Source organism: Dasypus novemcinctus, chromosome 9 (genome assembly GCF_030445035.2).
Source record: "Dasypus novemcinctus isolate mDasNov1 chromosome 9, mDasNov1.1.hap2, whole genome shotgun sequence".
Taxonomy (NCBI): Eukaryota; Metazoa; Chordata; class Mammalia; order Cingulata; family Dasypodidae; genus Dasypus; species Dasypus novemcinctus.
Window position 1 is genome coordinate 9558902 of NC_080681.1, and position 23330 is coordinate 9582231.

The window sequence follows — 23330 nt, forward strand, 5'->3', positions numbered from 1 at the left end:
TTGCTTTTGGAGAGTGTAATTTAAAATGATCCTAATTAACTCTAGCCTGGTTTCACTAATTTATAAGCAAAGTCACCAAAGCTTAAGTGTATCCTGAAGTTAACGCTTTAATATTCCTCCCTCTCTAGGGGCCTCTCTACAGGTACGTGATTTGATTATACAAGTGGATGTTTATCTTTTTTTCTTCAGGAGGTACCAGAGATTGAACCCAGCACCTTGTACATGGGAAGCAGGCGCTCAAGCACTGAGCTACATCTGCTCCCCAATGAGAGTTGGTTTTTTCATTTATTTGCTTGTTCATTTCTTTTTTTGTTTGTTTTTAAGAGGTACTGGGGATCAAACTACTTCAGAGAATCCGTCTTCACATTCTTTAGCACTCTGTATTTCAGCAGCACAAGAAATGATATGATTAGTCATTTAATATGTACTTCCTGCTGAAATTAAGCACCATGAGGACAGAAACTTTCTGTGTTATTTTTAGTGCCTAGTATAGTGCCTTGTACAGGGGCTCATTAATATTGTGTGTGATCATGTATGATCATGGCAAAAAGATGCTGTTATCCAGATTTAAGTATATGGACCACTTTTAAAACTTCAAAACCTTCCTTCTTTAGATTATACTATTCTCAGAACCTAACAGGAAGTATTTCTTAATGAAACTAGCCAAGAGGCTCTTCCTCAACTCTGGTTCAGCTCTAGATTTGTTATCTTCCTATAAAAGTTATTTATTAATCTAGATACTGGCTAGGGTGTGGTCCTGACTCAGAAAGTCTTCTCCAGCTAGCCCTCCATAGAAGTCTCTCTAAGCAGTATTTTTGAAGAAAGCTGATGGGAAAGGATCCAGAACTGTATGTCCCCTTAGAAAACTATAAGAGGAAGACACATCTGCTGGCTTACTAGTGTTTCTGACTTTCTGCTGAGCTGAAAACTGCTTGTTTTCTGGAAAAGCAACACTTGGTAGCAAACATCTACAATGAAGAGCCTCCAAACTTTTGAGGGACAAACCGAATGCATTGTGGACACTCTGCTCGCAGACTTCTTGGGAACAACATTGCAGGTTGCTGACCGGGAACTAGATTGTGTGGCTGAAACAGATTCATCAGGTAAGGCGCTTGGCCTGAGGTGGTGATCGTAGGTCAATAAGAGAATCTGAGTCTGTTTTCTTTATTTCCTCTTAAGTTTCAAAAGGCAGAGTAAACTTTCAGCAACACCTGAATTCCTCATGGAAGGGAGAGAGATTTTCAGTGGAGGGAGATTTCCTGACTTGGTGTCAACAGAATATTTGAGTTGTTCTTAGGCGAGAACGATGCCCCGATTGCTTAAAAGTTTAAAGAACATCCCCTGGAGCCCAGGTTGCTGGCCCTAGCCATCCCTTCAAGCGTTGTGACAAGTGTGCTGTGTTCCCTCTGTCCTAGGCGATCCCTGCTCTTTTGACGTGGCCATCATTGCCGGTCGCCTTCGGATGTTGGGCGACCAGTTCAATGGAGAAATAGAGGCGTCTGTCAAAAGCGTCATTGCAGAAACCACTCGGGGACAGGTGAAGTTTCTATTTCTTCCTTTTTACTGCTTTTTTCTATTTCAGGCTTCCTTTTCCTACCACTCCTTTTCTACTGTGACTAGAAATGTTCGGTGAAAGACTTGGGGGCTTATATTCCTCTAAGGAGGTAGAGCTGGAATTCACATATTGCCAAGTCTTCAGGAGTTAATGAAAACGTAAGTGGGATCGAGGTAGAAAACTCTTCTATCTCAGGTAGTTATCTCCACTCGGTTTTCATCAGAGCTGTGCTTAGTAGCACAGAGGAAATCTATAGCATTTTATTTCTGACAGGTATCTTTTATGCATCTGTTTAGTACTTATTCTGCACAGGAGCCCTGTTTGCTGGGAGTGGGCATATTATTTCCCCCCCAGCAGTGAAACCATATACAGGAAGGATGGACAGTTGACAAGTCTGATGAAATGAGGGGTGAGTCCATCAGAATGCTCATTAGTGGTTGTAAAACTTGGATTCTCTATTGGCAGTAAAGACCATAAGACACTGTTCTAGGACATGTTCTGGTTAATATCTGTAATGATAGCTTGTATTAACTCATTATTTGCAATGTGCCAGGCACTATTCTAAGTGCTTTACATTTTTTAATCTCCTTTAATGAGGTATAGAAACTATTACTGCTAGAGAATCCTCTCTCCATCTGCATATAACACCATGACAGCAAACATCTAACCTGTTTGTTCACTGCTCGAACAGTGACTGGCACACAATAGGCCCTCAAGTATTTCCTGACTTGGTAACCATTTAAGAAGATACGGAAGTGGGGATATAGGCAAGCAAGTAATTATGGTCACACAGGAAGTGTTGAAGCAAGCATTTGAACCCAGACTGATTCCAGAACCACACTCTTAACTATTATACTTTATTACTCCTAAATACAGCTTGGGTGGTATGCCTTCTCGAAATTCTGGGAACAACTGGACTTGTTGCTCCGAGTGCCTTGTCCCTAAGCTGTCCTAGGCAGTCTAGCTGACTCCACATTTTTTCTCATTTTTTAAATTTGAAAACAATGTCAAATTCATAGAAAAAGTGCAAGTATAATACAAAGACTTTTCCTTCCATAAGTAGTTTACAATGTTCCGTTATCTCCTAATATTTAATATTTCTATCAAACAAGTACATGCTCTTAATCACAATCTAACCATTAAAACCAAGAAGCTGACATTGATACGTTACTATCATCTAATTCTCAGATCCCATTCAAGTTTTACCAGTTGTCCTAATAATGACATTTATAATCAAAAGATCCAGGCCAGAATTACTCAGTACATTTAATTGTCAAGTCTCTTTAGTCTCCTCCAATCTGGAATAGTTCCTCAGTCTTTCCTGATTTTCATGACCTGGACACTTGTTAGGGGCTAGTTATTTTGTAGGACATTCTTTAACTTGGTTTGCCTGATGTTTCCTCATGAAAGGTTTTTGTTGTTTTTTTTTTAAACTGTGACTGGGTTTTTATTTATTTACTTATTTTTTATTTCCCTTCCCCCCCTTGTGGCTTGCCCACTGCCTGTTCTCCAGGTCCGTTCGCTGTGCACTCCTCTGCTTTCTTACTTGTCTCCCTTTTTGCTGTGCCACCCTGCTGAGTCAGCTCTCCAGGTCACCTTTGGGCAGGGCGGCACCCTACAGCACCAGGGCTGGCAGCTCTCCACAGTGTGCGGGCGAGCCTGCCTTCACAAGGAGGCCCTGGGACACAAACCCAGGGCCTCCCATGTGGCAGACGGGAGCCAAACTGATTGAGCCATAGCCGCTTCCCCGAAAAGGTTTTGAGTATGCATTTTGGTAGGAAAAGCACAGAAGCATGGCTGTGTTCTCATTGCATCCCCATAACAAGTGACATACTGTCTGCCAGGCTTCTCCACTGTCAAGTTATGTTTTCTCCTTTGTAGGGATGTACTTTGAAACTCTGTAAATATCCCACATCTCATCAAAGTTTCTTTTTTCTTTTCTTCTCTTTTTGTTAGGCCAGTAATTTATTAAGGAATGGTGAGAAGAGAAATGGGAGAAAATTACAGATCATGGGTCCCAGGTGGAGAGGAAGGGGCTGAAGAGTGATAAAGAGGGCCGATTTACAGACTCAGTTCCCCGTTATAGATTAGAAATGCCCAGGTTTTACTTGGATGTGGTTCCAGGCAGGGGTGAAGAAGGCAAGAACTGGGAGTAGAAAGCAAGAACAGGGAAAAAGTGAGAGCTGGCTCATCAAAATTTCAATATCAATTTTGACTCAGGAATTCTTTATTCTATGAGTTATAGAATAACTTTGCTTTATTTATTTAGAATCTTAACCTTTTTTGTTCCACGGATCCCTTTGCCAGTTATGTGTAAGCCATTGACCCCTTACTAAGTCCACATTATACTCTTTATTACTTAATAAAGATTACAACCTCACCAACACATCCCCGTAAGAATAATGTTTTTTTAAATTTTCAATTCAATCTCACAGACCCCTGAAATCTTCAGCTCTGTGGACCCCTGATTAAGAACCCCTGATTTAGATGCTTAAATTCTCCCAGATTTGGCCAGTGGGAGTTCCTTCAGACTGGACTCTGTCTTTTTGACATGTCATTATCATTCTCTGAGTATGTCCTTACTTTCTGACAGTAGACTTGTACTTGCTGTACCCCAGCCCGAGAGTGAGCCATTTCTTCAGGAAACTATGGTTTCTTTTAATGAAGAATGGCATTTGAAAACCAAGACCTAGGTGCTCTACTACAAGGAAGCCCTTCTCAGCTTGTTTGGGTACCAACACCCTACTCTAACAACCACTGGCCCCCTTTTAGACCATGCGTGGCCCTTCCTCATGGGTTTTGGACCGAATTGTTTGGGAAGGGAGGCTAATTGATTTTTTACTGTAGTGTTCCCTAGACTTCTGTTATTTCAGCAATACCATCACAGTTTGACTAACTATACTATCATGTACTTAATATTTTTCTTTCTAGTTTTCTTTCAGTCATATTGTTCATCTTAAACAATGATATCTGAAATTATGAACTACTTATATTTTTTTCTTTTTTTTTAAGAAAGATTTATTTATTTATTGCTGTGTCTTCTTTGTCTGCTTCTGTTGTTGTCAGTGGCATGGGAATCTATGTTTCTTTTTGTCGTGTCATCTTGCTGCATCAGCTGTCCGTGTGTGCGGCGCCATTCCTGGGCAGGCTGCACTTTGTTTCATGCTGGGCGCTCTCCTTATGGGGTGCACTCCTTGCACGTCGATCTCCCCTACGGGGGGGACACCCCCGTGTGGCGCGGCACTCCTTGCGTGCATCAGCACTGCACATGGGCCAGCTGCACACAGGTCAAGGAGGCCTGGGGTTTGAACCGCGGACCTCCCATGTGGTAGGCGGACGCCCTAACCACTAGGCCAAGTCTGCTTCCCATATTTTTCTAATACCAATTAAAATAAGTAACAAAATATTAAAATGAGAAAGGTTCATCCACCTACTCTCTAAGATTGCCTCAGATACCACCAGTGACACATTTGTCACTCTTTGGGTAACACTTGTTTTATTGGTTTCCTGCACCTGCAGCATCCTGCACTTCTTGTGCTACTCCACTGATCTATGCTGTGTCTCTCCCCAGGCAGGAGCTATCCTCCAGGATACAGTGAGCTCTCTTAGCAAGACCTGGTGTGCTCAGGACTCCAGCTTAGCTTATGAGAGAGCATTTCTGGCAGTGTCTGTGAAACTTCTGGAGCGTGTGGCTGACATGGCTCCTGAAATAGTAAGACAGGTGGCGATCCCTGTGGTAGATATGATCAATGGGAACAGAGCCATCCGGGAGTTCATCGAGAGCCAGGGTGGCTGGGTAAGTAAGTTGGCTAAACTTTTAAATTGACTATGCTAGACAGTTTAAATTGTTTTTGTACTAATACCTGGGACTCCAATTCGTGACCCTTTTTGTAAGTTGGAAACTAAGCAGGGAAACCGGCCTCCTTACTTTGCTGAAAGTGCTGTGATTTTCTTGCCATAGAAAATGGGAGCAGTCAGAAGCTCAGCCTGTAGGGGTTGGACTTCAGAGTCATTTTGCTTAAAATGTTGACTGCTGACTTTGTAAAGCTATTCTCCATTTTCTACACATAATAATCTCTAAAGCATATCAGTGATCGAGTTCTAATCTTAGGCTGGCTTCCCTCGGCTCTCAGGTAAATTTCTGGGTCTGCTTTTGCTAACACCTTTGGGTGTATGTGCAGAGGAAGTTCAGAATCATCCTAATTTCATCTAACAATAAACAATTGGTCTCATGTGCTGTGGCGATAACTGTGAGGCCTTATGTACTCTGCGCCCGTGTCTTATTACTCATCAGCACATCCTCTGCGGTGGACCCCTGGCAGGAGTACGCCCATCCATTTCCAGCAGCAGCTGAAGCCTTAGTAGGAGCTGCATTTCCTTGGAGTTATCTGCAGATCATTCCCTGATTCCTTTAGGAAGTTCATGATGACCATCCCTTTGACTATAGGATTTTTACTATCCTTTCTAGGAAAATCTGGAGAGCTGAAGAAGAGGTGGAACTGTTCCTCAGGCTGAACATCACTCCCTCTTTGACTGATCGAGTGATTGATTTCTGGCAATTAAAACAAATCAAAACCACTTCATTTGGAGAGAACTGAATTTAACAAAATTATTTCTTTTCTACTGATGGTTACAGCTGGAAGCATTCTTACAAGTCTACAGAGACTTTACACTTTGTTTTTATATGAGTTTTAATGAGATCCGGTGGAACCAAAGGCCGTGGAATTCAAATTCATATCTGAATTTCATGTTAATTTCACCTGAGCATAATTGTTTCATGCATTTTAGAGGCTAGAAGTCAAAAATAGCAGTTCATTCATCTGTCTTTCTACAAGAAAGGTCAAAGAAAGATAAAACAGTTACTGCATTTTTGCCACCACAGGATGTAGGAAGTGCCAGCCCACATTCAGGACAGTAAGGCCACCCTGCTTTGATGAAGCTCACTGCATACCACAGTGTTTCTCAGAGTGTGAGTCACAGACAACTTGTGGACCTGGTTAAATTGCTGGTTCCCAGCCCCCATCCCCAGAGATTCTTATTCTCTCTCATTTTCTCTTTATAACCGATTCCCCAGGTGATTCTGATGCACATTAGAGTTTAAGAATCATCATTCAAGAGCAGGGGTTGGCAAGCTGGCAAGCAATGACCCACAGGCCAAGTCTGGCCTGCTGCCTGTTTTTGTCAATAAAGTTTCATTGGAAAAAAGCCACACTCGCTCATTTACAGAGTCTGCGCTGCTTTTGCACTTCACTGGCAGAGCTGAGTAGTTACAGCGTAAAGCCTAAAATTATTACTCTCTGGCCCTTTACAGAAAAAGTTTGCCCATGTCTGCTCTAAAGCTAAATAAAAATTTTTCCTTCGGTAGCTTAAACTCTACTACAGTCCTGATAATTCTTGCCTAACACAGTTGTAGATAATATTTAAACTCATTCTTAACTCTTTTTTTTTTTTTTTCCAGAACCCAGTCTGAAAGTGTTAGTTCTTGCATAGTCAACACTTTCTCCAGGGCCTTTGACAAATCAGAGAGTTCTTTGTTCCTAGGTAGTCAATAGAGGGTATAGATTTCCCTGCCCCTACCACAACTGAGAGTGATTAGAAGCAAAGCATATGACTTCTATGATTTGTATGTCTCAAAATAGTCTTTAATAATCTAATAGATTAGTAGGCATCCATCAGGGAGAGACTGCATCACTGATAAGTCCAAAAAGCAGGCTGTTTACCTGAATGCCAGGAAGAAAACCACTGCTATATCTAGTTTTGAAAAGAGGTTTTAATGACTTTGGCTGAAGTTTAACAAAGCTAACCACTTCCTCTCCCTCTAGCCAGCAGCCATCTGGCTCCCCTAAATGCAGAGGAGTAAAGTTGTAGTACTGGTAATGTAGTGTTACTTTTTCTAATTATAATTATTTCTTCTATTCCTGGATAAATCAAAATAGATTAGTAAACCAGAAATGAGATTTCAGGTTTCTCTTTAGTAGAAAGTAGCTTTGTTCCTACCGATTAAGACACTGGATGCATCCTTTTATCCTTGATTTTACTGTAAATTCAACCTGGTGAGTTTTATATTTGACCTCTTAGGTCAAATCACTATTTTCAGTTTGACTAGTGCTATTCTGTTTATGAAATAAAATTCTTCTCTACCCATTTGAACTAAGTCTCAGCCACTGTAATCTAAATTGAATGATAAATGTCAGAGGCCAGCAGCCTCCTCTTTCTCTTTTCTTGCCCCTCCTACCATCTCCATGTTTTATCCTATTCCCCACAGAACATCAGACCATGAATCTAGCTCATTGTACAGTGCAGTATCTTGAGATTGAGGATATGGGGCCCTTGGGATTATACCAGGCAAATGGGTAGCACACATCTGGCCTGGGTGTTATGTTTGTTGTGAGGCTACCCTAGCCTACTATAACTGAAGTGACAGGGCTGCAGGAAGAAGACATTGTAGCCCAAAATTCAAGTCGCCTGATTTTACAACTCAGTTCCACCCTAGGCTAATCATGTGATATTAGGAAAGTGATATAATTCCTTTGTGCCTTACTTTCCTCATCTGTAAAATAGAGATGATTTGGCAACTATTAATATTTAATAGGGGTTTTATGAGAAATAAAGGAAAGAGTGCATTTTGTAAAAGGCTTAGCCCAGTGCCTGGCACATTTAAAGCACTGTGTAACTAGCAATTTGGGGCCCCTGTGATTTGGAGTTCACAAGGTTGTAACTTGACATTTTTCTCTCCACTTACTCTGTCCCTCACAGCTGTAAGCAACTCATAGCTTTAGGTATACAGTATAATGAAGAACTTGGCTGGGATATTACTTTGGTTCCCAGGAAGTAAGCTGTACATCCTTGGAATTTCCAGTGTGCCTTTTTAAATTTATGGTTGGCCCTAAACCACACCTGGTGGTTTATGCTAGTGAGATGATTTGGGGTCATCTGAGGTGGAGCTGGCCATGCTAGAAAAACCAACCACAAGTTAGGGGATTGGGGCTTTGAACCAGGACATACCAGCTCAAACTTCCCACCTCTGGGGAGGGAAGGGGAGCTGGAGATCAAGTTCAGCCATATGTGCGTTGATTCAATCAACCATGCCTGTGTGAAGAAGCTGTAGTACAAGCCCTGGACACCGAGGCCCTGCAAGCTTCCATGACTGGCTTCCATGATTGACAGTCTGTGCTGGGAGGTGACATGACCACATTCTGACTCCATGTGGGGAGGACATGGACGCTTGCTTGCACTTCTCATTTGTGTCCATTTAGCTAGAGTAAAACTGTAATCTTAAGTACAGTGCTTTCCTTAGTTCTGTGAGTCATTCTAGTGAATTTTTGAACCTGAGGGGGTCATGGGGACCCCCAGATTTGTAGCCAGTTGGTTAGAAGTTCAGATGGCCTGGACCCCTGAATTTGTAGCTGGCATCTGAAGGGCTGCCTTGATGGATTGTGGAGTCTGGCCTAGCTACCTGGGTACCTAAGTGTCAGAATTATATTCAGGTTGGTTTTGGAAGTCATTTACAGGGTGTTTCCTAAATCTCATTTATTGGCTTCTTCCCAAATCCTTATCCCCAAACTCCAATTCCTTATTTCTGAACGCCTTTCTCATCCTCATACTCACCCAGATTGCCATCCAACTAGTTCAAAACCTATAATTTTTACCTTCCCGTTCTCTCCAGTCTTCTACACCCAATTAGTCTTTCTCATTTACTCCTTCCTTTTTGTCCTGATTCTCTCCCGGAGTTTATCATTACCTGCCTATAGTATTTATACTACTACCCAGGCTATTGCTAAAGCATTCCAATTAGGTTTTCAGTTTGGCTGTCCTCCTCTAGGCTTACCCCATCCCAGCCTGTCCCGTGTCCTGCCACCAGACTGGTCTTCCTGGTTTAAGACCAAAGCTGTGGTGTCTTTGTCCATTGCTTTGACTTATTTTTAGAAATGGTATAATTCATTTTGACATTTTATATACCATGAAGGAAAACATGAGACTTTAAAACAATTTATCAGAAGGAGGCAATTTAAAAAAAAAATACTTTTCTAAAGCATTGCTTGGTCATTCTTTCAAAACGCTTCAGTTTTTAAAAGTGAAACTTTTGAGGGTGATTGGATATGTTCATTATCTTGATTATGGTGATGATTTGTGAGTGTATACACATGCCAAAACTTATCAAATTGTACACTTTGAAATGCATAGTTTATTGTATGCCAATACTACCTCAATAAAGTTGTTAAAGAGAAAAACCCTTTGGTGGTCCTCCATTGCCCATCCTGCCTGTCATTAAGTGCCACCCAGGTCTGGCCCCAGCCCCCTTTCTAGTCTTACCAGTCTTGACTCTCTGCTACCTACTCAATGCTGTAGTCAAACTGAGCCACTCTCTGAGCCACGCTTCTCCTCCTGCTCTTTATGCTTTATAGTATTTTCTCAGAGGCTCTACATGTAGACATTCTCACGACCCAAACCAAATGTCATTTCCTCCATGAAGGCCATCCAGATAATCCTAACCAGAATTGATCTTTGCCCCTGCAAAATTTTGTTTGTATCATTTTTATGGTTATCATAAAACCTGTAGTGTATCATTTTTATGGTTATCATAAAACCTGTAGTTATCTCTGTACTTATCTTTCCTACCAGAAAAAAAGTATCCTTGAAGGAAGACAATTGGTTGTACATTTCTGTAGCACCCCCTATTATCTTGTACTCAAATATTAATTAATGAATGGATAAATTAATGACAACATTGAATGAACAATGAAATGAAAAATGAGGCTTCAGGTTTGTTATTTTTAACAGTAGGCTGTAGTGGGTTGACAAGTGTTTCCCCCAGGTTCTTGTCCAACTAGAACCTCAAACTGTGACTTCATTTGGAAACAAGATCTTTGCAGATGTACTTAGTTAAGGATCTTGGATGAAATCATCCTGAATTTAGATTGGGCCCTAAATCCAATGATGGGAGCCCTTCTAAGAAGAGGCAAGGACACAGACAGATGTACAGAACACCATGTGATATGTGATAATGGAGGCAGAGATCAGAACGATGAGTCCACAAGCCAGCAAATGCAAGGTAGGAGAGAGGCACAGAGCAGATTCTCCCTCAGAGCTTCCAGGAGAAACCCAGCCTGTTGTCATCTTGGTTTTGGACTTTAGGCTTCCTGGAAACTAATACAGATGCCACGCCTCACCTCCTTATTTAAAAAAAAAAAAATTGCTTCAGTTGCAATTTGTCATATGACCTTTGTCTCTTGAGGATTATGTTTCTGAAACCAAAGGTAGAATATGATTCCCTGTGTGGTCTGTGGGAAGCAGTCAGGTAGGCTGCAGCAGGGGAATTGAGCCTGCTAAGGCCTCAGAACGCTGTAGTGACAAGCAGATCGGAAGATGGGTAGGAGACTTAACCTGCCGTGGACAGTGTTGTGAAAACGTGAGCAAATCCAACACGCTTCCTTAGAGGTATTCTGTAAACCCTTTCTGTGTCAAGTTTCTTCAAGGAGAAACAAGGCTGTTCTGGGAATGAAGGTGGTTCCCCTGTAGCCACTGCAGCCGGGCAGGGTTGGGCTCTGTACCCGCAGGCATGCCACACCCTGGCGTCGTCCTTTCATGCCAGTAGCTCTGCTGCTGGGGCAGAAGCATTCAGGGGAGTGCTCCTGGCCAGGTTCCTCTGCAGGGAGCGCCCATCTGCTCCTGGCATAGTGGATGTGCCTGGCCAGAGACTAGGAGCACAGACTGTGCCCCGCAGGAGGCCTGCGGTAACTGACGTGAGTAAACAAGCCAGTGGATTGCTCACAAAAGCCTGACCACGTTCACCGCGTGTTTTCTCACAGTAGACTCGTTCTAAGTGTTTTAGGTGTGCTGGGGCCGTGTTAAGCACCGTGGGTTATGCAAACGCATGGGAGACACCGTCCTTGCCCTTGATACGCTTAAATCTGCAGGGAGCAGGTTGTGTCCTCTGGGTGAGCGTACCATGTGTCTTATAGTAAATAAACTCAGGGGACACAGGAACAGGTTGGAAAAATGAAAACTTCCATAGTTGAGTGTGGCTTTATGTTGAAGGGATTCAGACTAAGAAAGAGTCATAACGAGATGGCGTGAGGGGTAGGATTTTTGAAGAAAATATTAACTTTATGGAAGGTTATTTTTAGGTGAGAAGTAGCAGGTAAGTGGCAGAAGGAAGAAGGTCTGTGGGTGATGATGTGGTTGGAAAGATTGGGTGGGGACATTGGGGGGGGCTAGTGACAAGCTGAGGAATCTAGACTTGTTCTCATAGACAAATAGGTACTTTGGTTCTTTAGCATCAAAGTGGAGTTTGAAGTCCTTTCATCCAGCCTTGGTTACTAGGAAATGTTAGAATGGCAGAGATATAGATAGGGAGATCAACTAAGAATTTATTGCTGCAGGAATCCAGATATGAAAATGCAGATGGTGGTTAACATGGAAGACAGGTTGAACCTCCAAGAAAGTGAGGAGGAAGGACCAGTAGGCTTGGTGACCAAGAATATTCTTAAAAGGGACTGAATGTTTCAGAAACAGCACGCCTAGACCATATCAAGTGAATGATCTTGAGGTGTAGGAAAGGCAAGTGTGCTGAAACAAAAGGTTAAGTGGCTTCCCCAGGAGTTACATACACCTACCCACAGAGAGAAGGACGTTCTAAAACCTGAGTGTTTCCAATTGACCAGTTTATCTTGTCCTAATAATCCCCACCCCCCAGTAGTCTCTCTGCTAAGCTTTCTTTTGTCATCTAAGCCCGGATCTCCTTGAACTGATGCTTGCCTTTTTATTTTACTTTTTTTCAGTTACCAGAGATTGACCTTGGGGCCTCCTATGTGCAAAGCAGGCACTCAGGCACGAGGCTACACCTGCTCTGCCTGATGTTTGCCGTTAAACTGGCACACTCCCCTCTGGTTGAGGCAGGCGACCGTCTGACCAGTGTCCTTTTCTCTCTTCATCTTCCTTCTGACCAAACACCAGAGCCATATGAGGCAGTGGCGAGAGGTGGCTCCTTCTTTATTCACTCCTCTTCGGGTGCTCATTCAAAATTTTATTTTCTACGAGAGCTCATCTGGTGAAGCATTTGAGTCTTTTATTACGGGGAATTGTTGTTCACCTCGGGTTTGTGCCACACTGGTTTAAATGTTTCATTGTAAATTCTTAGATTCTTTTAGGTATTTGCCAGCTTTTATGGCGTGACTTGTCCCCCAGCTTTTGATCCTCCTACCATATACAAATGAGTCCAGACAATCTTCACCAAAAATATATGTTCCTCTTACCCTCCAGTATGTAAGAAAGTGTGAAAGATTAAGAAGGAGCTTAGATTTGTAAAAATAAAACTGAAGCTTTTATTTTCTCCTTCAGTTTGTTTTTTGCTCACTTGAGTGGTCTGCTTAGGAAATGGCCTTTTGCTAAGTGGGTTTTTGAGGTTGGGCTATTTCACAAGGTTTCTGTACCTTTTGGTTGAAAAAAAAAAACTATTTTCAGATCCTCAGATTTTGGGTAAAAGGACCATGGAGGTTATCTAAGCAATTTTCTTCTTTCTTGCAATTACCTCTACCTCTTCCTTTCCTAAGAGAAGACAATAAAGTTAGTGAGAGATTGTTCTGAAGTATGGGCTTGAGGAAAATAGATTTAAATTTCATTTTAATAGGGGTCTTCCATTAATTGATTAAGTTCTGGTTTTGATGGACATGAGGACATTTTAAGGGGACACAAAGATTATAAAAACTTATTTGTTCACATACAGAGAATCATTTTCCTTTTAGTGTTATGCTTTGCATAACTGCAAATAAAGTCAGTTTGGATTGTTTTATTTTTATCAGTAGTTAAGTCTGTTGCTTTGGTTCTGAGATGATTTATTAACTGGTTTAAGGTGTTTGTTCACCACATACTGGCTTGTTCATCATTGTATACCTAGCCTCTAGTGTAGTGCTTAGCATTTAGTGGGCACTCAATAAATTTGCTGAAAAGATGAATGGATTTTTGCATGTGTGGTTTGTTGTTTTTTTAAAAAGTAGTATAATATTAAAAGAAAAAAATTAAAATCATCCTTAATCCCAGCATACTTACACATTTTTTTTGCATCTTCTAGGTTTGAACTAAATATACACCTTTAAATGGTTATAGTTATTATGAACTTGAAATTTAAAAAAATGTAAACCTTTCCCCTATTTTATGTTTTAGAATAGTCAAACATTGCATTGCCTATAGCAGTGAGAAAGTTTCTTTTTATGCTACATGGGGTTAATTTGAGAACTGCTATTCTATTCAAAAAAAATATTGCTAAAGAACTACGGGTCATTTTAATTTTCACTGGTCGAGATTGAAATTCTTTATTTGGAAAATTGACTTCAAGTTGCTTATACTTAAGATGATTCAGTGACCTTTCTTTTTCCTGTTGTAGGGCTCAATAAAGTGGAAGCAGCCTATTTGTGTCCAGATTCATGATTTCCTAAAGGGAGTCTGAATAATGTTGCAAAACAGAAAGGATTGCTAATACCTTAAATAGAGGAAGTTCTAACAATACGTTTCCCAGTTTTCTTCAGAATTATTTCAGACTAATTTTGCTCACACTTTACTGCATTTCTGCCCTCATGTAGAGAGGAATGCTGGTTTCTGGGCGTTCTCACACTGAATTAGACACTTGGGAAGATTTGTACGCACTGAGAGAACTTTCCTGGAACAGCCTGCCTGTCAAACAGGTCCCAAATGCCACAGGTGCAGTACGGCTGTCTGAGACAAGGGCCTGTTCCAAGACCTTGGACAGAATAGAAATGTCTTCTGCAGAAACAGTGCGTTAGGTTTTCTACCCTGAAAGCAACTCTGCTGCCAGCAAGGGGGTGGTTTACTTTCTTTGTGGTCCCTCACGTTCTGCCAGCCTTACAAATTGGGGCTAGCATGCCACTTGCCGGGCTGGCTGCTCCTGCTGAGGGCCAGCGCGCCCCATCCCATCTGTAGACCCTTGCTGCCCAGGACTCCAGTGAGGACCAGAAAGCTGCTGGGGGCGGGGGAGGTTCTGGAATCAACCAAACTTCCCTTGAGGACAGCATGTTCCCAGACCTGGGAGAGACGTAGGCTGTCGGAAACAGCTGACTCTGCTTTATCCCAAAGAGAGTTTGGATTCTATCTGGTGACTTAAGAGTAAAAGCTCAGATGAAAAATGCTATCTCTGATGAACAGAAGTGTGCTGCTGTTCACACTGGCAGGAAACCTCTGGAAGAATCGTCCTTGCAGAAGATGTAGAACCCCAGTGTCTGTGTTCCTCTCAGGACCTAACCCCAAACGGTGTTTGTCTTCCTTTCTGGGCCTAACGGAACTGTGCAGAGCTCACCTGGGACACCGAGGAAGTAGACAGTGTCAACAGGATCTTTCGCTCACTGGGGAAACGGGGAAAGACCGAACCCGTCCACCAGACCTGTGCTTCTGCCTTCTCTCTGGGAAGCAAGGAGAGGGGTGAATTTCGCATCAGGGGAGAGCGGCACCTGCTCAGAGCGAAGCAGACCACACGTTATGCTCCAGTTAGCCTCACGTCTTCTACAAACGTGAACTGTAACCAGGTTCCTTTGTTGAGAAGGAAGGCACTAGGGCCCAGGAGTGAGATGACTTTGTTGTGTGACCACAGAGGCTGGTTACGCACTAATTTCCTCTCCGGCTTGTGATGAAGTCAGTAAACCACAGCCCTCGGCGGCGCGTTCTGCTCCGGCTGCGGCAGTGGCTTCTCGGTGGTGTCTCGGCCATGACACACAATTGACATGCGCTCCCTCAACCTGCTCGTAGATCGTCTCTCTTGCTCTGCAGCATGGACCAAAGAGCAACTCTGCAGAAGTTCCTGGATGAGGCCCAAAACAAGAAAATTAACAAAGAGGAGTTGGCCAATGAATTTCTGGTGAGTCCTGTGTGCGACACTCTCAGGGTAGCAATAGACTCTGATGGTCCAAATCGCCTAAACCAAATTGTTCTTGGAATAAAGTGACATCAGACTTTGGAGAGGCGGGGGAAGGGAGGAAGGCAACCTTAACGTATGACATTCCTGAGCGGTTTGTATTTTGGTATTTTCTCCAAAATATTGATTTTGATGTTATGTTTGTTGTTTCTTGGAATTTTACTAGGAATCCTACAGAATACTTAAAATACTTTAAATACTAATAGTAATTAAACATCCAGAGTTCCCAGGTATTTGAGTTGTAGTTTATGCTTCAAATTAGTAATTGATATTAAGAGGAAAGAAATCAAAACCAACTTGTCATGGCTCAATGAACGTTACTTTTTGGTCTCCACTTGGGATTTCTTTTGGATGACAAAGGTTCTTGAAGAGCGCTAAAATTACCTTCTACCTTATTTCTTTTTCTTTTTTTTTCTTTTCCTTTCATTCTTTCTTTGTGTGTGTGTGCTTTGTGTATGTGTGTAGAAAAAAAGAGAACATATTTCTGCAATAGCAGGCTTTCCTTAACCTTTTGATAGGAGAGGTGGAATGGCTAGGATGGAGAATAGGGAAAAGCAAGGGACATGGAGAGAAATATGAATATGAGGCAGCCTAAGATTAACTGGATTTGATGAGCCAGAGAACCACTGCGTCTTCTCTGAAGGAACTGTGATTACTGAGGCAGTGACCAGCTGGGTAAGCCTTATTCACTCTATAACCTAGCATATCAGATGACACAGGCTGTCTGAGAGGTCTTATACATTTTGGAGTACTTCCAGCTGGTGTTTCAGAGCCGTAAAAACTTCAAACCTTAGCTCTTCAGCTGTGGAGAAGTGGGAACTGAAGTACAAATACAACCGGGAATTTAAATAACGATTCTGTTGTCAAACTAAATTCTCAATTATTTGGCAAGTTCCTTAATCTCCCCAAATCTCTGTTTTCTAACTTATAAAATGGGGACAATACCTATCCTCACAGTATTGCTGTGAATAAATATCAATAATAATAATTAAATGTGGTCATTCATTCAGTAATATTTATTGAGCACCTACTGGGTATCAAGTACAGTTTCTAGGCACTGAGGATAAAGCAGTCAACAAAATGAACAAAAATCTTTACCTTATGGAGCTGACATTCTGATATAGAATAGTAGATGTGAAATCACTCTGTACAATTTTGGGTGATTAGATAATTCTGATAGAGGCCCCTATATCAGCTCAACTCGGATAATATTGAGACATCATGAAAAATACTCTCATTGCCACCAGCCAGGCAGTTTGAGCCCCTTGGGTCGAGTTAGCAAGGAGGGAGGTACAGGGGAAGTGCTGGCCCATCTATGTCTTTAGACATGTGTCTGCCCCTCTCTGAGCCACATTCACCCTAGGCGTCGAGGAAAAAGGTAGCTTACATGGTAGCAGCCTCTGTTTCATTTTGGCTGTTTTTTTTTCTCTATAATGTAGACTCTATCCCTAATATTTTTTCTTAGATCAAGTCATTATACTCTCTTACCGAAATTATTGCAGTTACCTCCTTATTGGTTTCTCTGCCGTGCCCCACCTACAGTCTATTTTCTGTTCAACTCCCACGTGAAATTATGAAATATAATACACATTTATAAAAATACGTAAAACATGTAAAGTATGTTGACTAATTATACAGCAAACCCCAGCACAACCACCACCCAGGTCTAACAAATAGAACACTGCCAGACTGCAGAAGACACTTCCATATCCCTTCCTCATCAGGCCCCCCACCCTCACCTGCCCTGCCCAAGGTGTAATCACGGTCTTGATTTTTGTATCAGTCACGCGCTTGCTTTTTTTAGCTACTTATTTTATTTTATTATTTTATTTTACTCATAATTTTGTTAGGAGGTACTGGGGATTGAACTCAGGACCTTGTCCATGGGAAGCAGGCGCTCAACCACCGAGCTACAACCACTCCCAAAGCTGCTAATTTTAAGACCTTGTTTTTGGGTGGTGATTAAGTGGAACCTCGCTGTTCACTGACTCATGTCCTCCAATGGAAAAACACAGCCTGCGCTCAGCTCCACCTGAAAGTTCAGCTGAGGTGCCAGAGGGTGCAGCCTGCTTAGGTAAGATGAACACCGCCATTAAACTGGAGGGCTTTCCACCTGGTGGTAGCCCAGATCCAACCTGCTTAACCCCTTAGTGTATTCTCCCAGGGTGTAATGTTTCCGGGTTTGAGAACTGCTTCTGTGGCCCAGGCCTCAGCTACAGGCGGTGACTTTATGCAAATTACCAAAAGGCGCCTGTACTTTCACCTGGGTGCTCTCTGTCTCCCAGCCAAGCCCATGTGGCTATTGAGCTGTAGACATGGAGCTTTAAGCCTCATCTGTCTTATACCAGAGCCTGTGAAAATAATCCCTATGCAACAGAGCCTTGCCTCAGCCAGTGGCAGAGTCCCTCAAAGGGTGCAGCTTGAGAGTAAGTGCCCAGTTACTATAATTTCTGTACAGTAGAAACAGCCGCATCAACCACACTATTGGAAAAAAAATTTTAAGATTTATTTTATTTATTTATTACCCCCGCCCCTTGTTGTTTTGCGCCCCCTGTCTGCTCCGTGTCCTTTTGCTGTGTGCTCTCTGTGTCTGCTCATCTTCTCTTTAGGAGGCACCGGAAACGGAACCCGGGACTCCCATGTGGGAGAGAGGCGCTCAATCGCTTGAGCCACCTCAGCTCCCTTGAAAATTTCTTAAAGGTATTTTTAAAAAGTACTTATTGCTGTTAACGCTTATTAAAAAAATATTGCAAATTAAAAGGAAAAAAACCTCACCATAGTGCCAACATTCCAACAAACCATTTTTTGTGAATCTTCTTGCCCATTTACTTAATGCTTTTTATATTATTGTAATATAGGATAGATACAATTTTGTATTCTTATTTTCACTTGATTATACCAAATTATTTATCATATTGATTAAAAATCTTTAAAATTTTTAATGGCTGTCAAGGCCACATAGTAAAATGGAAGAATAATCATCGTAATGGGTAACACTTGTATAGGTTTGGTTTTTTTTTTTAAAGATTTATTTATTTCTCCCCACACACTCTTTGTTTGCACTTGCTGTGTCTATTCGTCTTCCTTGTTTTCTTAGGAGGAACTGGAAACCAAACCTGGGACCGTGCTTAATCGCTTGAGCTACCTCTGCTCCCTGCTTTGCTGTGTCTCTCATTATGTTTTTCTCGTGTCTCTTGCTGTGTCATCTTGTTGCATCAACTCGCTGTCTTCTTTAGGAGGCACCAGGTACCAAATCAGGGACCTCCATGTGTTAGGCCTGAGCCCAATGACTTGAGCCACATCCACTTCCCTGTATAGGTTTTACTGTGTGCCGAACATTGTTCTATGTACTTTTATATCTCAACTTCCTTAATCCATTGAGGATTAGAGATAAGGAAATGAGATATAGAGAGGCTAATTGACCTGCTCAGGGTTACACAGCTAGCTAGCAAGTGGTGGAACTGAGTTTTGAATTCAGGTAGTCTTGCTTTACCATCTTTATGGATTACAGCTTTCGAGTCACAAATCTGGGTTTGCAGTTAGGTTCTGCCTAGTATTAGCTGTGTGAGCTTGAACAAAGGCATTACAAAGGGGGAACAAATAACATTTACTTTGCAGATCTGCTGTGAAGATAATGGAATAAGTATATAAAATGCCTAACATAGTAGACACTCAAATAATTTAATTATTTCTCTATTTTTGGACATTTAAGCTTTTTCTAATTTTTCATGATTATTAATAACACTGCAATGAATATGTTGACCATGTGGTTTTTCCCTTCTTTTTTTATTATATCCTGAGACTCAGTCCCCAAAAGTTTCTTTACTGAGTCAAATTGGATTAGCCTCTAAATTGTTAAGTATTGCCAATTTTTTTTTTAAAGATTTATTTATTTATTTCTCTCCCCTTCCCCCCGCCTATCCCGGTTGTTTGTTCTCTGTGTCTATTTGCTGCGTCTTCTTTGTCCGCTTCTGTTGTTGTCAGCGGCACGGGGATCTGTGTTTCTTTTCATTGCGTCAGCTCTCTGTGTGTGCGGCACCATTCCTGGGCAGGCTGTACTTTCGCACTGGGCAGCTCTCCTCATGGGGCACACTCCTTGCATGTGGGGCTCCCCTACACGGGGGACAACCCTGCTTGGCACGGCACTCCTTGCGCACATTAGCACTGCGCGTGGGCCAGCTCCACACGGGTCAAGGAGGCCCGGGGTTTGAACCTTGGACTCCCCTATGGTAGACAGACGCCCTAACCACTGGGCCAAGTCCGCTGCCAAGTATTGCCAAATTTATTTCCAAGGAGTTTTTCTAATTTGCAATATCTGAATTTATTCTCTACCACTTTGCTAGTCTTAATTTAGTAACTATAAAAGATAAAATTAATTGACTGCTAAGTGCCTTACATATATGGTCTTAGTTAATCACTACAACCCCAAGAAGAAAAGTATTATCTTCATTTTAGCTGCAAAATTCCAAAGCCAGGATTTGAAATTCTGGTCTGTTTGATTCCAAAGTCTCTGAACTTCTATACTTTTACTTTATCAGGTAAAACCATAATACGGTTTGTTTTGTTATAATTTAATTGGTATAAAATAGTACTTTGGGATTTCTTTGGTTTAAAAAAAACTGAAAATTTTCCGTGATTATTTTCAATCTGCATTTCTTCTTATGTAAATTTCCTTATCATTTGCTTTCCACAGCCACGATAGCTCCCTAAGCCCTGCAACTGTGTTCTAGGCTTTATGCTAAAGTGCTCCACAAACAGAACCTCATTTACTTCCTGAAGAACCCTTAACATGGCTAATAAAGTCCAGCATAGCCCAGCCCTCGTGTCTCCCCAGCTTCCTACAGAATGCTCCGATCCTTGTCCTCGTCCCTGCCCTGCTTCCTCTGCCACGTGGCCCTGCCCATTCCTCACGTGCTCTATCAGGCAGATTGCAATTTACAGAGGAGTAGGTACGGCCTTAGCCAGTTACTGCAGGTGGTCGTATTTTCATTTTTGTTTTTGTCTTTTCATTTTTTTATTTTTAAAAATATACTTAGATTACATTGTAGTATTTTGTGTGTTTTTTTTGACATACTCTTTTCAGTCCTTTTATTATATTTAGGTTAGGGTTTGGCTGCATATTTTATTGTGGTCAATTTGCTACATATATGTTTATGCTTAAAGCTACTTAGATATTTTCTATATTGAAAGCAGTTGAAGCATCTTTATTAGAAAGGATGCATAAAAGTATGAATTGTATACGAAAAGTGAGTGCGTTGCAAATGGCAAGTACTGTGCTACACAATATGTATATATGAGCTCGTTGGGTATCTATGTATTTGTAAAGACTGGAAAGGAAAACATGAACACAGTTTCACATAGATAAGGTTTGATTATGGTTTATCTTCTTCCTTTTAAAAAGTATCTTGGAATGGAAAAATTATTTTAAAAAGTACAATAACAGAAATACACGTAACAAAAATACCATGATCACTTTACGTATTAAGTGGACCTGTCTTTAAAACATTAAAATGCTAATATTGGTCAGAGTTCAAAAATATGCAGTCTCATGTATAACCTTTCTGAAGGCAAAATTTATATACTCTGATGTATACTTGGTAATATATACCAAAAGTCTTTAAAATGGACAAAGTCTTTGACCATTCTTAAGAATTTATCTGAAGGAAATAATGAAAGCTATTTATATAGATTTTGGCTACACAATGCAAATTGTTTAGAATAATAAAAGGTTAGAAGCAACTTAAAAGCCCCATGATACAAAGGAACAGGTTAAGTGTCTTATGCTATACCCCATACAGTGGGATAGTCTGCCACGATTAAAAATAACGTAAAAGAACTCGAATAGATTAGTGAAAAGAGCAAGTTATAAAAGAGCCTGTACAGTGTTTTATTTATACATATTTATATAAATATGATTGGAAGATAATATTACAAAATATTAAGAAAGGTAAACACAGGTGATTTTTATTGTCTTCATTTTGCTGCTTCCACCAGAATAAACATTGCAGATCACCTCTAAAGCTGATTTTTCCCAAACCCATTTCTAGTATCTCACTAGGGACTATCTAGTCCCAAATTTTCAGTTGCTCACAGGACATTTGAACATATATCTTGCTGCAGCCTCATATTTTATATATCTCAAGTTGAACCTCTTGGTTGATTCACCCCGGTTTAGCGAGTGCCTCCCCGCTGCCTCACTCTTGGACTGGCAGCCACCCCCCGTGAGGTTGCCTGATTCAGCTGCAGATGGCTGTGTAGATGGCACACTCAGGACCAGTTCAGGCTCATCCTCCATTCCTACGGTAGTGCTTTTGTTTTCTGGATTTAGAGGCCTGAGTTCCTAATTTCATTCCTTAGCTCTCATGCTTTCTGTCTTGTTGGAGGCTTGGAATGGACAACTAGCAGTTTTAAGACTCTGAGGAACTACCCTGAGAAGCAATGCAGATAGCCCAATTCTGTCTCCTCGTTTCCACCTAGCACCGGAAGGCCAGTTTGATTTTCTGTCTCCAAAATTTAACTTGTTGTATCTTCTATACAGTGATGTGGTTCTATAAGGCAGTGATACTATGGATTTGTGTTTTCTTTCTGCTTTCTTTTGGGAGTTACCTTAGTTCATTCACTATGAATTCATCTACTCGTCAGTGAGAAGGACACATGAAAGACTCAGTCCTGATTTCTAGAGTGATGGCCAGATCCAGTTCCGCTGTCCTACTTGAAAAGAAATAGATAGTACAGTCCGTAGACCAGATGGTTTTTCTATTAGCTTATCAAGCATACACAGAATCTGGTTTGACATACATTCCAACACATTTCAGGACCCATGATGGGAGATGGTCTTTATTTTCTCAACAAGTCTTCCCTGATTTCTTTCCCTGGTGCCACCTCTTGGCACCCAATTTCCTAACCTTGTGGTTGTCAGAGAAGCTCCTTCCCCTTTGAGCTCCTAGTTTTTCTTCTGCCATCCCAATCCACACTCACTGTCCAGCTTTCTTTTCTTTAATCTTATTTTGCTTTCTACTCTGAGTTTCTCCTCTTATGATGTGATTTGTCAGTTCTTCTTCTCTCTTTTGTCCTCTGTTGGGGTGTGGGAGCCTGAAGATCTGGAGAGAGACAAGGGTAATAAAAAAAGGCCTTCACAGTGGACTGACCTCTTGGCATGATGTCTGCAACAACAGTAAAAATTTCAAATAATCAAATTTTTCATACTTTCCAAAATAACAATTCCACAGGCATTTCCAGATGTCTGATTCCAGCAGAAGGGAGTAAGAAAAAGTCATCCTGCTCCTTTGTTAAAGGTGACAGTGAAAGTGATTAAACAAGAATAGGTTACACACACACACACGTACTTTATCTGTGACAGTTTACTAAGTTGAGGAGTATTTTACAGAAAGGGCTTTGTGGGAAGTGGCCGTGGCTCAATCAATTGGGTTACCATCTACGATATGGGAGGTTCATGTCCCAGGGGTCTCCTTGTGAAGGCAAGCTGGCCGGCGCGCTGCAGAGAGCTGGTGCAGCAAGATGATGCAACAAAAGGGAGACAAGCAGATACAGAAAAAATGGGCAGCAAATGGACGCAGAAAAGAGATAGCAAAGAAAGGAATAAGCCACAAGGGGAGAGGAGGGAGAATAAATAACTAAGTAAACAAAAACAGTAGAACAAGGAGTATGAATTGGGCTCAGTTCTGAAGATTTCTAGAAGGAAATGTTCTGGGACCCAAGATCTTTTCAGCAGCCCTGGTATCAATGGCAACCTGAAAATTATCTTTCTAGGGTACAGAAGAGCAGAGAACTGAAGAATTAATATAACTTCAGTAGCAATCTTTTATAGTCTCTCTTGTGTCTGTGCCATGTCCT

General features: G+C 41.5%; 2 protein-coding genes across 2 annotated transcripts in view; both read left to right on the top strand.

Annotated features, from left to right (window-relative positions):
* Positions 1-25: 25 nt before the first annotated feature.
* On the top strand, positions 26-9786 carry BCL2L15 (BCL2 like 15). Its single transcript, XM_004462974.3, has 4 exons — positions 26-1103; positions 1416-1537; positions 5127-5351; positions 6024-9786. Exons 1-4 carry the CDS (start codon positions 974-976, stop codon positions 6039-6041), a joined length of 495 nt encoding a protein of 164 aa, XP_004463031.1. The 5' UTR covers positions 26-973; the 3' UTR covers positions 6042-9786.
* A 5454-nt stretch (positions 9787-15240) lies between these two features.
* The window catches only part of PTPN22 (protein tyrosine phosphatase non-receptor type 22), a 58719-nt gene continuing 50629 nt past the window's right edge, over positions 15241-23330 (top strand). The window contains exon 1 of the mRNA XM_004462975.4: positions 15241-15419. Coding sequence (XP_004463032.1) covers positions 15333-15419 — 87 coding nt within the window. The 5' untranslated portion in view covers positions 15241-15332. The remainder of the gene's footprint in view (positions 15420-23330) is intronic.

Bases quoted from the DNA above. Each gene is read 5' to 3' on its own strand.
- BCL2L15 (XM_004462974.3), top strand. From the start codon at position 974: ATGAAGAGCCTCCAAACTTTTGAGGGACAAACCGAATGCATTGTGGAC. The intron at 1,104-1,415 runs GTAAGGCGCTTG...CCTCTGTCCTAG, and splicing joins GGCTGAAACAGATTCATCAG to GCGATCCCTGCTCTTTTGAC. The intron at 1,538-5,126 runs GTGAAGTTTCTA...GTCTCTCCCCAG, and splicing joins CAGAAACCACTCGGGGACAG to GCAGGAGCTATCCTCCAGGA.